The 12,737-nt window shown below is 40.5% G+C and overlaps 1 protein-coding gene across 1 annotated transcript in view; it reads right to left on the reverse strand.

Annotated features, from left to right (window-relative positions):
• Positions 1-12,737, reverse strand: part of LOC585963 — a 140,194-nt gene that overhangs the window by 118,967 nt on the left and 8,490 nt on the right. The window contains 13 exon segments of the mRNA XM_030978245.1: positions 547-764; positions 1,605-1,979; positions 2,745-2,894; positions 3,477-3,641; positions 4,139-4,276; positions 5,287-5,513; positions 5,858-6,038; positions 6,658-6,765; positions 7,452-7,682; positions 8,006-8,196; positions 8,663-8,791; positions 10,016-10,294; positions 10,938-11,106. Of these exon segments, the coding sequence (XP_030834105.1) occupies positions 547-764; positions 1,605-1,979; positions 2,745-2,894; positions 3,477-3,641; positions 4,139-4,276; positions 5,287-5,513; positions 5,858-6,038; positions 6,658-6,765; positions 7,452-7,682; positions 8,006-8,196; positions 8,663-8,791; positions 10,016-10,294; positions 10,938-11,106 (2,561 nt within the window).

Here is a 12,737-nt window from a genome sequence, read left to right on the forward strand (position 1 = left end):
TAGTCAATGTCTGGGCTCTGTCAATAACTGTCTAGTTACAATCCTGTAAAGGCTTTCAATCAACGCCTAGTTACAATTCTGAAAAGGCTATTTCAGATGTTCAAAGGTTCTTCAAAAAGTATGCTTGCTTCCTTTGTAAAGGGAGAATAATTAGTTATCCGAAATCGCTACCGTGCTAATAGGTCCTTAATTTATTTGGCCAAGGATATAAATTTAAGGTCAGGATTGTGGTTGGGTTACAGGTTAGCTTAAGGTTAACATTAAGGGTTAAGGTTAGGATAAGGGATAAGTACAGCATTGTGTCCAATGTTGAAGGTGTGTAATTGATTAGTGCAAGAAATTGTTCAAGGAGTAATTATCACTTAAGCATATTAATATTCAGATTCAAATTCAAATTTCAAATCAAGTGCAAAATCAGAATCAAATTCAAATCCTGATCCCAATCCAAATACCAATCACAAATCTAAACAAAATTGTAATTGAAACTGAAATTCAAATTCAAATTCAAGTTCAAATAAAAATTGAATCAAAGTTCTACAAGATCACCTGTTGTGGACCATAGGATCCGATAAGTGCTGGTGACACGGCATATACATTGGCTATGTTTGTAGGGCAGTAGAAACCTTCATCACACTCTGCTGTGGGCGTAGAGATACCCTCCAAGCAGTACGATCCGGCATCACAAGGGGTACAGTCGGTGATGGCACCGATACCAAGAGTGGGGTTGTAGGTACCAACGGGGCAGTTGAGCTCTTCGGGTGTGGCTGTGAGGGGTCAGAATAAGGGGTAAAGTCGTTTTTTTGCATTAAAAATAGATACTTCATGTAGTAAAGAGGGAAGCAAAGCAGTACCAGCTGGCTCTACAGGGGGTGCGGTTGGTGATGGCACTGATACTGAAGGTGGAGTTGCAGGTACTAATGAGGAATTTTAGCTTCTCACACGTGGCTGTGAGGGGGGGATATTGATGGGTAAAGTCGTTATTTTGCATTAGAAATAGATACTTCATGTAGTAAAGAGGAAAGCAAAGCAGAACCCGCTAGCACCACAGGGGGTGCAGTCGGTGTCGGCACCGATACTGAAGGTGGAGTTGTAGGTACTAATGGGGTAGTTTAGCACCTGAGGCATGGCTGTGAGCAATAAGAATGATGAGTTGAACAATTTTGTTTCGTCACTTTAGATAAAGAATGGCAGTAGAGTTGCCTGTCAAGGTACCAATCGGTGCGGATGCCGGAGTGTGGGTACTAAAATGATAGTTGAGGGTGTGGTTAACCGCTATGCTACAAAGTTTACAAACGGTTAATAGAAATGAACTTTCATTCATCAAAATTTTCAATTGTAATTCAGCGTTTCATTGTCAAATTGAGCATAAACTATCTTGCATGCCTACAAACTTCGCAATAGAGGTGCCTGTTTTTATTTTGTCAGACATGAAATCTAGTTATTCCTAGTCCGAATATGTGGTTCACCACTGTCAGGTGGGATTTGCCGCTAATTGCATGGAATTGGTTGCGAGGAGCATTTGAACTTGAGGATAAGAGTACAGTTTGTATAAACACTGCTCAATGTCCTCTTCCCAGGGTCACTCCACTACACACTTCCGTTACCTTCAGGGCAGTAGTGACTGAGGCTACAGTTCACTGCTTCGTCCAACGCATTCAGACCCGTCGTGCAGTACAACCCTGCCGGACATCTCTTGTTCGTCGTCATATCCGTGTACGACGTCGTCACGTTGTCGCAATAATACCCCGCCTCGCAAGTCTCACACACGCTCTTCCCCGGTTTGGAGAAGACTCCGGTACCGCAATCATACGGATAGACGGTGTTGGCAGTGCAGCGGGATCCACCGGGGCAGTCGATGCAGTTGTCTTGGTATTTGGCCGGTGATCCGTAGAGGGTATCGTTGACGTCCACGCCGTAAGGCATGTAGGAACCTGCAGGGCACTCTATCGGGTTCACTGCTCCGTACTCACAGTAAGAACCTACGTGAAGAGGATGGAAGTGGGTCAGATTCTGGTTTTAGAACACTTACTGCTAATAACAACTGCCACAAGTATATCGCAAACTTGCTGAAATTTCTGTAACTTATATCAATTATCCTCACTCATAAATGTTAATTTCTGCAAATACCCCGGTACGCATCATAATATCCTTGCACTTCTTTGACTACCTCTACAAATACAAAATAGATTCAGTCCAAACATCCTCAAAAATTGTGGAGAAAAAAGAACAGAGGTTACTTAATACTTCTTTGCATCATTTCTTTATCTTTCCATCACAAAAGTGAAGAATTGAAATGCTAGAACAAAATGTGTACTTGCACTCTTCTGCTGGTCACACATGTGCCTGTTTCCTACCTGCATTATTGAACAAACAGGGGGGTTTTTCACAAAGCTACTACATGTACATGTACATGTAAGTCAAAATTAACACCAAGTTGGACTTAAAAATTACAGAAAACCATTTGTAGCCTTTAAAAAAATATATTAAAAGCAAAAGTTCAAGTATTTTAGACTTTTCATGAATTCCACATCAAGAACATGAAATCTCCTTGATAATAGAAAATATGAATTTTACGCCAACATTTTACGCCTTTTAAAATAACTTTTACAAAATATTTTCATACATGCTAACGGCTTTCCATATAAATTGCGAAGTCCAAGTTAAAGATAAGTCCAACTTAGAGGTAAGTTCAATTTAGGATCTTTGTGAAACACCCCCCAGGACTGTTTGAAAGTGGAACATACCTTGTGGACAGGTCATGCACTGTGACACGTTGACTCTCTGGTACTCTGTGTTGTACGTTCCGTTTGGACAGCCATGCTGCTCAGCAAACTCTGTCCCTTCAGTACAGTAGTAGCCTGGTGGACAAATATTGTCTTCCGTGGATCCTCCTCCTGTTTAGCAGGGTAAGGACAAAACGCCAGAATCATAAGAATCACAATGATAACAATGGTTGTGATAAGAAAGAGAAGAAGAAGAAGAAGAAGAAGAAGGAGAAGGAGAAGGAGAAGAAGGAGAAGAAGGAGAAGAAGAAGAAGGAGAAGAAGAAGAAGAAGAAAGGAAAAAAAAAAAGGAAGAAAGAGAAGGAAGAAAAAGAAGAGGGAGAAGAAAAAGAAGGATGGATGAGGAGGAGAAAGTTCCAGCCAGACAAGGAAAAGGAGAAGAAAAAATGAAGGAAAAGAAGGAAAAGAAGAAGAAAAAGAAGAAGAAAAAGAGGGAGAAAAACAACAACAACTCCAGCAAAGTAATAAAAATGATATCATAAATGACAAAATTTCCATTCCTAAATCATCTTTTCTAATAATCATTCAATCTAGTTAGTAAGTATTCATAACTCGAAGACTTTCGGAGGTGTTACCGGAGGCCTTCAAACATGAATACATGTCTCTTGTTACAAGAGCTGAATTGAAATGGACATAGGTCACATATTGATTATCATACCGGTCAACATCTACTGCATCTCAAGCCCTACTTACCAAGGCAGTAGTAGCCAGGAGTACAGGGGGTGCACTGGTCAGCTCTTGATAGGTTGGACGAGGAGGAGAACGTTCCGGCCAGACAAGGGTAGCGGTCAGGGCTCGGGGTCTGGAGTGGGCAGTAGTAGCCAGGCTTGCAGGGCTGCGGTGGGTTGACCGTCTCTCCTGTAAAACGGGTGGAGCAGATGCAAGATGATTGGAGTTTGAATTTCTATATTCATGTTTTTCTTGTAAATCTCTGTTTTATGATTTTACTTGTGGGTATTGTTAATGGCTGGTTACGCGCGCTCTCTCTCTCTCTCTCTCTCTTTTCATCGCTTTACGTATTTATTTAAGAATTCAGTTTCAATGTTTTTATTTTTATTCAGGAACCTTTAAAATACACATTTTGCTTCTTAATATGATCCCCATATCTCACATTATCATTTCTCTGTCACATAGCTATCCTTGTCTTGCATTCTCTCATTAAATCTTACGTATGAGACGATCTATTTAGGTTAAATGTGAACAACAAAACAAAAACAAAATATCATCTCTCCCACTTAACTTACTCTCTCTCTCTCTTTCTCTCTCTTTCTCTCATTCTCTTTCTTTACCTATGACACTCTTACATTCCCACTCTTCCTAATTCAAAAGGTAAAAGTTCAAGTGAGGTCACTGACCTGTGCCCCAGCTGCAGTAGTAGCCTTCCCAGCATGCAGAGCATTCATCTGGTGAGGTCAAACTGGTTGACCCTGTGTATGACCCAGGAGCGCAGGGGTACTGATCGTTAGTGATGGTTCCGTTTGGACAGAAGTACCCTGTAAATAAAAAGCATTTTTTAAAGACTATGATGATTAGTTCAGTCATGATTTTCCAAAGTAGATATAAAGTTGAGCCTTGGTACATGGTGAAACACAGCTTGTGAACTTTCTCAATCTTCCATGTTTGGATGTCACACAAAAAGGACTGCTTCGACTATTATAATAGTAACATTTATATAGCACTTACTACAAATATTTCATAGCGCTGTGTTATTATTATTATAGCACCCTCAGCCGAGCTACCTGGATAAGGTGCTTTGGTATTCAAGGAATACTCTCACAGTTCAAATATGACAAGAAATCCATTATAACTTTGAACCAGGTCAAGTGTTCATTAAAAAAAGTAAATCCTCCTTTACGTATGGCATGGTAAAATATTTTACAAAAACTACAGGCAAAATGTAATGTAAAGCACATCATATTTCTGTATCTTATAACATATACATTAAAATTTCCTTAGTGGACTTCAGTGACCCCACTACCATATGTCTACTCATACATTTTGAAGGCGTTTTTGTTGTTGTTTCTAGGGCAGTTTACTGAATCGTATGGCTCAATTTTTGCCAAAATACAATGATTAGGTTTATTGATTTAAAAAATTGAAGTCACAGCTCAAAGTTAAATCATCTTTAATTTTACAAATACAAATGCAACATATAAAATACATGCAAATAGTATGTCAAACAGGTCAATATAAAATTAAGTAATAATCATGATAATGATAAAGAGGGCTTCTAGTATAGGACTGGTTTCTGCCTCTGCTGGGCGCTCATGGCGCTTGCACTACAATGTCTGCCTATGCTGGGTGCTCATGGCGCTTGCTCTACAATGTATGCCTCTGCTGGGTGCTCATGGCGCTTGCTCTACAATGTATGCCTCTGCTGGGTGCTCATGGCGCTTGCTCTACAATGTCTGCCTCTGCAGGGTGCTCATGGCGCTTGCTCTACAATGTCTGCCTCTGCTGGGCGCTCATGGCGCTTGCTGTACAACGTCTACAAACTACAAACCTTCTGCACAAGGATGAGAGCTGTTGGTCAATCCCGGCACCGGGCAAGACCTCCCCTGGTCGCAAAGACGACAGTTGTAAGCGTGACCGGAACCCTCGTCTGGGTTGTAGGAGCCGGGGTCGCATGGGACGGGCGAGGTCGTGGGCGAGTTGGCGCTCCCGTAGGGGCAGTAGTTACCGGCGGGACAGGTGATACACTGGGATGAGTTCTCGTAGCCCACGTCCGTGCTGTCAAGAACAAAATGCATAGATTTAGGCAAATTGTGAAAGGTACTTTTATACAAGTCTGTGGTTAAAATTTGCGAAATATATTGAGAATTACTTCCAAAACATTTTGGGAAAATGGGGCAAAGCTTTGTTTCCTGTGTTGAAAAAGAAATGTGCTTATCTTGCATTTTCTTGCTTGGTTAACACAGTTGCAATTGCGCTTAAATTACAAAGAGTAGCATTATTTCAACAAGCATTACACAGTTATATTTGTATAAGTACTCTTCATGGTTGAAACGTTATCTTTAGAGCTGCTTACCCCTCCCCCCCCCCCCCAATAAAAGATAGGAATTTTGCACACTCACCCATAGGTTCCCAATGTACAAGGGTTCTGGAAGCCAGAGTACTGTCCAGCCAGGCAGTAGAATCCGGCCGGACAGTCGATCCCAGCGGTCGAACTTCCCTCGGGACAGTAGTTACCTGCTGGACAGGTCTTACAGGCAAGCTGCTCCGACGTCTGGTTCAAGAGGTCATTGTACGTACCGCCTAGGCAAGGAGAAATTACATGAATTCATAGTGATTTAGTAATTCCAGGTACACCCAAGTATAACAATTTATAGTAATCTGTCGTTTTAGATATATCCTATGTAAATGGAAATTATTGTAATTTACTGAAAATGATCACCTTTGAATCTTAACATCTATGAAGCACTTTAAGTACTCCAGGGCATGATGGAAATTAACACAAATTTCTAATTATTATTTCCTTGGTTTTATCCTAATATCGATGGAGAACAAATGTTTTTGAGATGGATATGCCGAAACAAAAAGTATATGTTTGAAATGTTTTTAAGAATGGCTCTGATTGCAGTAGATAGCATCTAAGAACCCAGTTATGAACTTAGCCAGGACATTTTGTGCTTCAAACTCCTCTTTGCAATTTGACATGTTTTAATTTTTTGTTTGAGGACCGTCCTCGAGTACGGTGCATAGTAACTTACCAGGGCAAGAAACACAAAAATACAGAATTACACAATTTTTTAATCAACCTTCAACAATGTTACCGAGTCACTTTAACATCTATGGGCATGATGGAAATTAACACAAATTTATGATTATTTCCTTTGTTTTATTATTATATCAAGTATGGTGCATCATAACTTACCAGGACAAGGAAACCGTGTGTCGTACGTAGTGCCCTCAGGGCAGTAGTGACCGGTTGGACATTTGTTATCCACGTAGTCTTCTAAGCCCTTGGTGTCACAATAGAACCCTGAAAGAAAGCAATGGATATCAATATTAAGAACGGTTCAAACATAAAGACTAATAATACAACAAGAATTTCACTAAAATAAAAATTATACAGTCAAACATGCATTAGTGACCACCTGTATAGAAAGACCACCTGTCTACAAAGACAATGTTTTTTGTTTCCCTTGAAAATGGTTTTTCATTGAAACATGCACTAAAAGAAACTGTAATTGAAGACAACTTTTCTTGTCTCCCTTGTGTGGTCTTTATAGACAGGTTTCACTGTATATGAATTCTCAATATCAAGGTATTAATCCTAAAAACTGTCAACATTGTTTAGATATCAAGAAAGTTTTTACACTTGATATTAAAAATCTTCAATCTCTCTATCCCTTCAAGAGAACAAACTCAAAAGAGGTGTCGTGGTCGAATGGATACGTCGCCGGACTGTCGATCACAAAGTCCGCAGTTCGAGTCCCGCTGTGGTACTAATGTCCTTTGGCAAGACATTTATCTACATTTGCCACACTCAACCCAGGTGATGTAAGTGGGTACCTGGTAGGAATTAATTCCATGAAATGATGGAGCGCTGTAATGGCAGCTAGACTAAAGCCGGGGTAATAATAAATGCGGCTCGGAATAAAATTTCTAGATAGACGGCGCTATAGAAATGCCTATTATTATGATTATTATTATTGATATACTGACCTGGAGGACAGGGTCTGCACTCTGACACTGTCTTAGATCCATTGTTAGGGTTGTACGATCCTAGAGGACAATCAAAGCGATCCAATCCGTCACACCAACCACCAGGCTCGCACAGATCAGCCTCTGGAGATGAGCTCGTCGCTCCCTCATCGCAGGTGTATCCGGCCTGGCAGTCCCGACAGTAGAGGGAGCCCTCTGGTGACCACTTCCCGGGCGGACAGATGACGGGAGCTGGGAGGAAATGAGAAAGTTGTTATGGCATCTGATCTAGAATGTACACGTGTCTTTATATCTTTACTTTTTGTAAAGTTTTTATCACTGTGGTAACCACTCTTCTATCCATCTGTCTGTCGCTCTCTCTCCCTTTTATCTCTACTTCCCTCCCCCCCCCCCCTCCCTTCCCCCTCTCACGCTCTCTCTCTCTCTCTCTCTCTCTTTCTTTGTTTTCTCTCTTTCCTTTTTTTGCTTTCTTTTCTCTCTTTATCTCTCTCTCTCTCTCTGCTCATTAGCAAATAATATGTATGCCCTGACTTACTACATAGATGTGAACTTACATGTTTTATCTGAGCACTGGTACCCTGCCTCACAGATGGTACAGTTCTCCTGTCTGATGGTGCTGTAGAACCCTGAAGGACAAGGCTGCTCAGAGCTGTATATTGAGGGGCAGTAGTAACCAGGGGTACAGTCGGTGCAGGAGGCTTGGGCACCGACAGAATAGGTTCCAGGCTCACACTTCTCGTCTTCACTGAAATTTTAAGATTTTAAGTTTAAGAAGTTAATGGTCACCGCTAATTTCAAATTTAAATTTCAGAAGGAGAAGGAGGGAGAGAAGGAGGAGAGGGAGGAAGAGAGGGAAGAGGAGTGGGAGGAGGATGAGGAGAAGGAAAGGGAGAGGGAACAAGAGAAGAAGGAGAAGGAGAAGAAGAGGGAGAATGAGGAGAAGAAGGAGGAAGAGGAAAAGAAGGAGAAGAAGAAGAAGAAGAAGAAGGGGAATGATGAGATTGAGGAGAAGAAGGAAAAAAGAAGAAGAAATGCCCTTTCTCCAGGCTAGCCTCATCAATTAATTAATTAGTAATCAATACTTTTCTCTGGGAACCCTGCAATCACATTATCACCCCAGCTCAAGCTAGGCTACTATAAGGCACACAAGCATTTAAGGAATCTCTTCCTACTTAGTACCCAGTTATTTCACATGGATGTAGAGTACTCACCTTGGTGCTTCTGTTTTGCTAGGGCAATAATAACCTAGAGGGCAGGCTGTACAGACCGAGGTGTTGCCCAGTGAGTAGTAACCAGCGTCGCAAGGAACCTTCAAGGCTTCAAAGGTCACAGGACAAAACCTGATCAAGAAATAAATTAATGGGGACAAAATCATGTTTGTAGTCAGTTATTTTAGGCATTTTCAATAAAATCAATGCTTACTCAGCCCTAGTGCTAAGAGCCTGACCCCTTTTCAAACCATCACCAATCAAGTCGCTTTATGAAAAACAGGTTCAGTCTTATGAAGGTAGAAGCTAAATGAAACTAGCAGGATACAAATTTTGTCTGTTTTGTGAAATGTTAACTATGAAGTCATTGAACTCCTTGGCCCTGTTTCATAAAACCTGTTATTAATAACAAATGTTAAATTTCTATGACAAACTTGCTCTCAACCAATCAAACGCCACGATTTCAGTAGCTTATAGCAGTTATTGATTACGAGTTTAATGAAACAGGGCCTTGTACATTGAAACCCACAGAAATCTACATTAACCCTTCTATTCCACTTGTATATTCAGCCAAAGAATTTACCCATTCAACTAAAAGATTGGACTAGAAATATATTTTGGCATCTTGCGGAATGAGTAAGAGTAGCATGGAAAATATGTACGCCAAATGTTACAAGGTAGACACTAAAAGCATCAAATTTGTCTTTTAAAGATTTCATTCATGATCACTTTTTGTTGAAGGCTCATGAAAAAAGAAGGAATGAATAGAAATATCTAAAAGTGGTTAACTTGGTGATCCAACATTTGCTCCAGCAACAATCAGTCCAGGATTTGATTTATAAATAATGTAGGGCAGGGATGAGGCAGATGGTTGCAATTGAGTGTCATGAATGTTTTAGAGCCAATGTTAGGGTTTTGGTCCAGGGTTGAAGGTAAGACATTAATTCATATAGGTAATTATAATAATAATAATAGCTCACATTTATAATGGGCCTAATAATTTGTTTCTAGACGCAGTACATATTATTAACCCGGTCATCGGATTCAGGCTTAGCCGCACACAAGGTATGCACATTCTCCACTCCCTGGGGAGCATTCCAGCCAGTCGCCATTTTACAAGAGCCATTGCTAATCAAACCACATTAGCTTTTGCATCCTACCGGGTACCCATTTAACACCTGGATGGAGAGTGGCAAATGTAGATCAATGCCTTGCCAAAGGACATTAGTGCCGTGTCGGGATTGAACCACGACCTTCGAATTTCAAGTCAAGTGCTTAAACCACTCGAATACGACACTTCGACAGACTAAGGAGCAGTTATCTATGGAGCATGTGGCATTTAAATGGCTGACTTACGATCCTGCGGGACACTCTGTACACGAAGCTTGCTGACCGATGGAGTAGAGTCCAGGCTGGCAGGGAACCTGGTAGTCTAGGGTCGGATCTGGACAAGCGTATCCTGGTGGGCAGATCAGACACGCCACGCTGCCACTGGTACTATACTCCCCCTCCATACACTCTCTGGTGTCGGAGTGATCAGTGTTGGGGCATTCGTACCCAGCCTCACAGGTGATGCAGACACTAGCGTTGGTGTAGGAGTAGGTCCCTGGGTCGCAGTCAATCTCTGAGTTGGTTCTGAGTTGATGAAAGAATGACGTGCAAGTGTAAATCGTATGTCTTTTATACCTACAAAAGGACTGTAAGGGTTAAAAGGGGTAGTTAATTAGCATATACTTTTTCCCGAAAGGTACATTTTTATTCCCCTTAATTATGAAACTTTTAGCCTGCTGCTTGAAGAGAAACCACAAAGAGTTGGTTGTCATACTCATTCCTGCTCTGTAAAACAATCAATATTCCAACATCAATAATTCCCAAAATGACATGCATTAAAACAATTGTCACCACAAGCACCACCAGCGCAAGCACCAAGATAACCATCACTACTATCATCATCATAATGATGACCAAGCTCCACACCACTATAATCACCAACACCACCACCACCAAGCACTACCACCACCTCCACCACAATCATCATAAGGACCATCACCACCACCAAAAGCACCACCAACACTAACACCTCCACCACCAACACCACCATCATCATCACCACCATCATCACCACAACTATCACCATAATCACCAACACCACCAATCATCATAAGGACCATCACAACCACCATCTCCGCACTTATAATCACCAACATCACCACAAATATCACCTAGCACCACCACAATCGTCACAAGGACCCTCATCACCACCATCAAAGCTACTCACCTAGTATTAGTGCAGTATTTCCCTGCGGTACATGGTGTGCACTCGGTGGCCATCCCGGTAGCATACCATCCTGGCTCACAGGCTTCCATGTCCTCTAAGGCCTTGTCAGGACATGCGTACCCAGGAGGGCAGTCTGTACATCTGGTGCTCCCGGCCTGACTGTACTGACCTGTTAACAAAGTCAAAGTACTACATGTTAAAGCCTATCTGCACTAGTTTGGCCAGGAGGGATTCGACCTCCCAGCATGGTCACTGCCAGGTGGTTATCTCATATAATCAGCTCTCAATTAACATAAGAGAAAAGGGACCATGGGGGACCAATGGTCACCGATTAGGCATTGTTTGCTATATAGAGGGCGCAAATAGCTAAGTAGTGCAGTGAGGCTTTAAAGCATACCAATCACATATACAGTATATTGCTCTAGATGTAAGGGGTTCCACATGGCTATAATGAATTCAAAATATGAGCTCTGAATATTAATTCTATGAAGACATATTGCAGTTTAAATACATCCTCAGTTAAAGGGATAGTTGAGTTCTGTTGCAGAGGGTGCTACACAAAATAATTGTTTTGTGAGATAATGAAAAATTGAGTGTCAAATTTGAAAGAACATACAATTTAAATGACAAAATCATCTTTGTTTGATCAAAATCGGTTCAGAAATGGCTGAGTTATCCATAAATATAACAATTTCTAATACTTGTGTACCACCACAAATATTAGAAAAATTGAAAAAGCCATTGAAAAAACGAAATAGTGCCTTTTACGTCGTATTTCAGCCAATGCCGATGTTGGCTTTTTTGTTGGCATTTTCGTGTTGGTTATACTGTATATGCACAACCAGCCGGTCCATGTATTGTTATTTTTAATTAAATAATTAATTAACGGTCACCATATTTTTTTGAAAGTGGAGCTGAATTGGTACAATCGTATTGGCTAAATTTCACACATTTTGGGGTCTAAAATTACCTTCATAGCAATTTTAGTTCTAAAAGGGCACTAGAAATGTCATAGATAAGAATAAGAGCAATAACCATGCACTTTGAAGGCATTTGCAGTCTGAAAACAGAACTCAACTATCCCTTTAACAGTAATGGATGGAGAGAAGCAATTTAAATATTATGCAGTTTTATACCTGATTACCACACCTTTAGGATTAGTTTATGCAGCAATCCTTCTTCATGATTATGTTATATTAGTTTGGTGAAACCTGTCTATAAAGACCACCCAAGGGAGAAAAAAGTGGTCTTTATAGGCAGGTGGTCTTTATAGACAGGTTCATTTAGTATATGAAACCATTTTCAAGGGAAACCAAAAATGTGGTCTTTCTAGACACGTGGTCACTAAAGCAGGTTTTACTGTATTACAATGTAATTATTATACGTTGATGATGTATTAATTATATAATTTGTTTATTATCATAATTATGTTGTAATTCATTTTTTACCTTGGAAAAACACTGTGAAGAGAAATTTAAACATATAACATTAAATAAAAAGCCTGGGGTGGTATTCTGAACATTGTTGTAAGTTTTGTGTTATCTTTTGTTGTATCTTCCAGAGATAACACAGCGCTAATATTGTTGTAAGTTGGTATTCTGAACATTGTTTTATCCCTGTGTTATCTCTTGAAGGACCGCCTCTATCTTATCTTTGACCATTGATGACACGCCCATTTTTATGGACCCTACCAATCAAAATCTATTTTATATAAGCATGATAAGTAGATCAACCAATAGGAATACTTTATGCCATATCTGAAGATGCGCCTAGCGCATACTAATCTTGGGCGTAATTAGT

Source organism: Strongylocentrotus purpuratus, unplaced genomic scaffold (genome assembly GCF_000002235.5).
Source record: "Strongylocentrotus purpuratus isolate Spur 01 unplaced genomic scaffold, Spur_5.0 spur5_scaffold_1, whole genome shotgun sequence".
Classification (NCBI taxonomy): domain Eukaryota; kingdom Metazoa; phylum Echinodermata; class Echinoidea; order Camarodonta; family Strongylocentrotidae; genus Strongylocentrotus; species Strongylocentrotus purpuratus.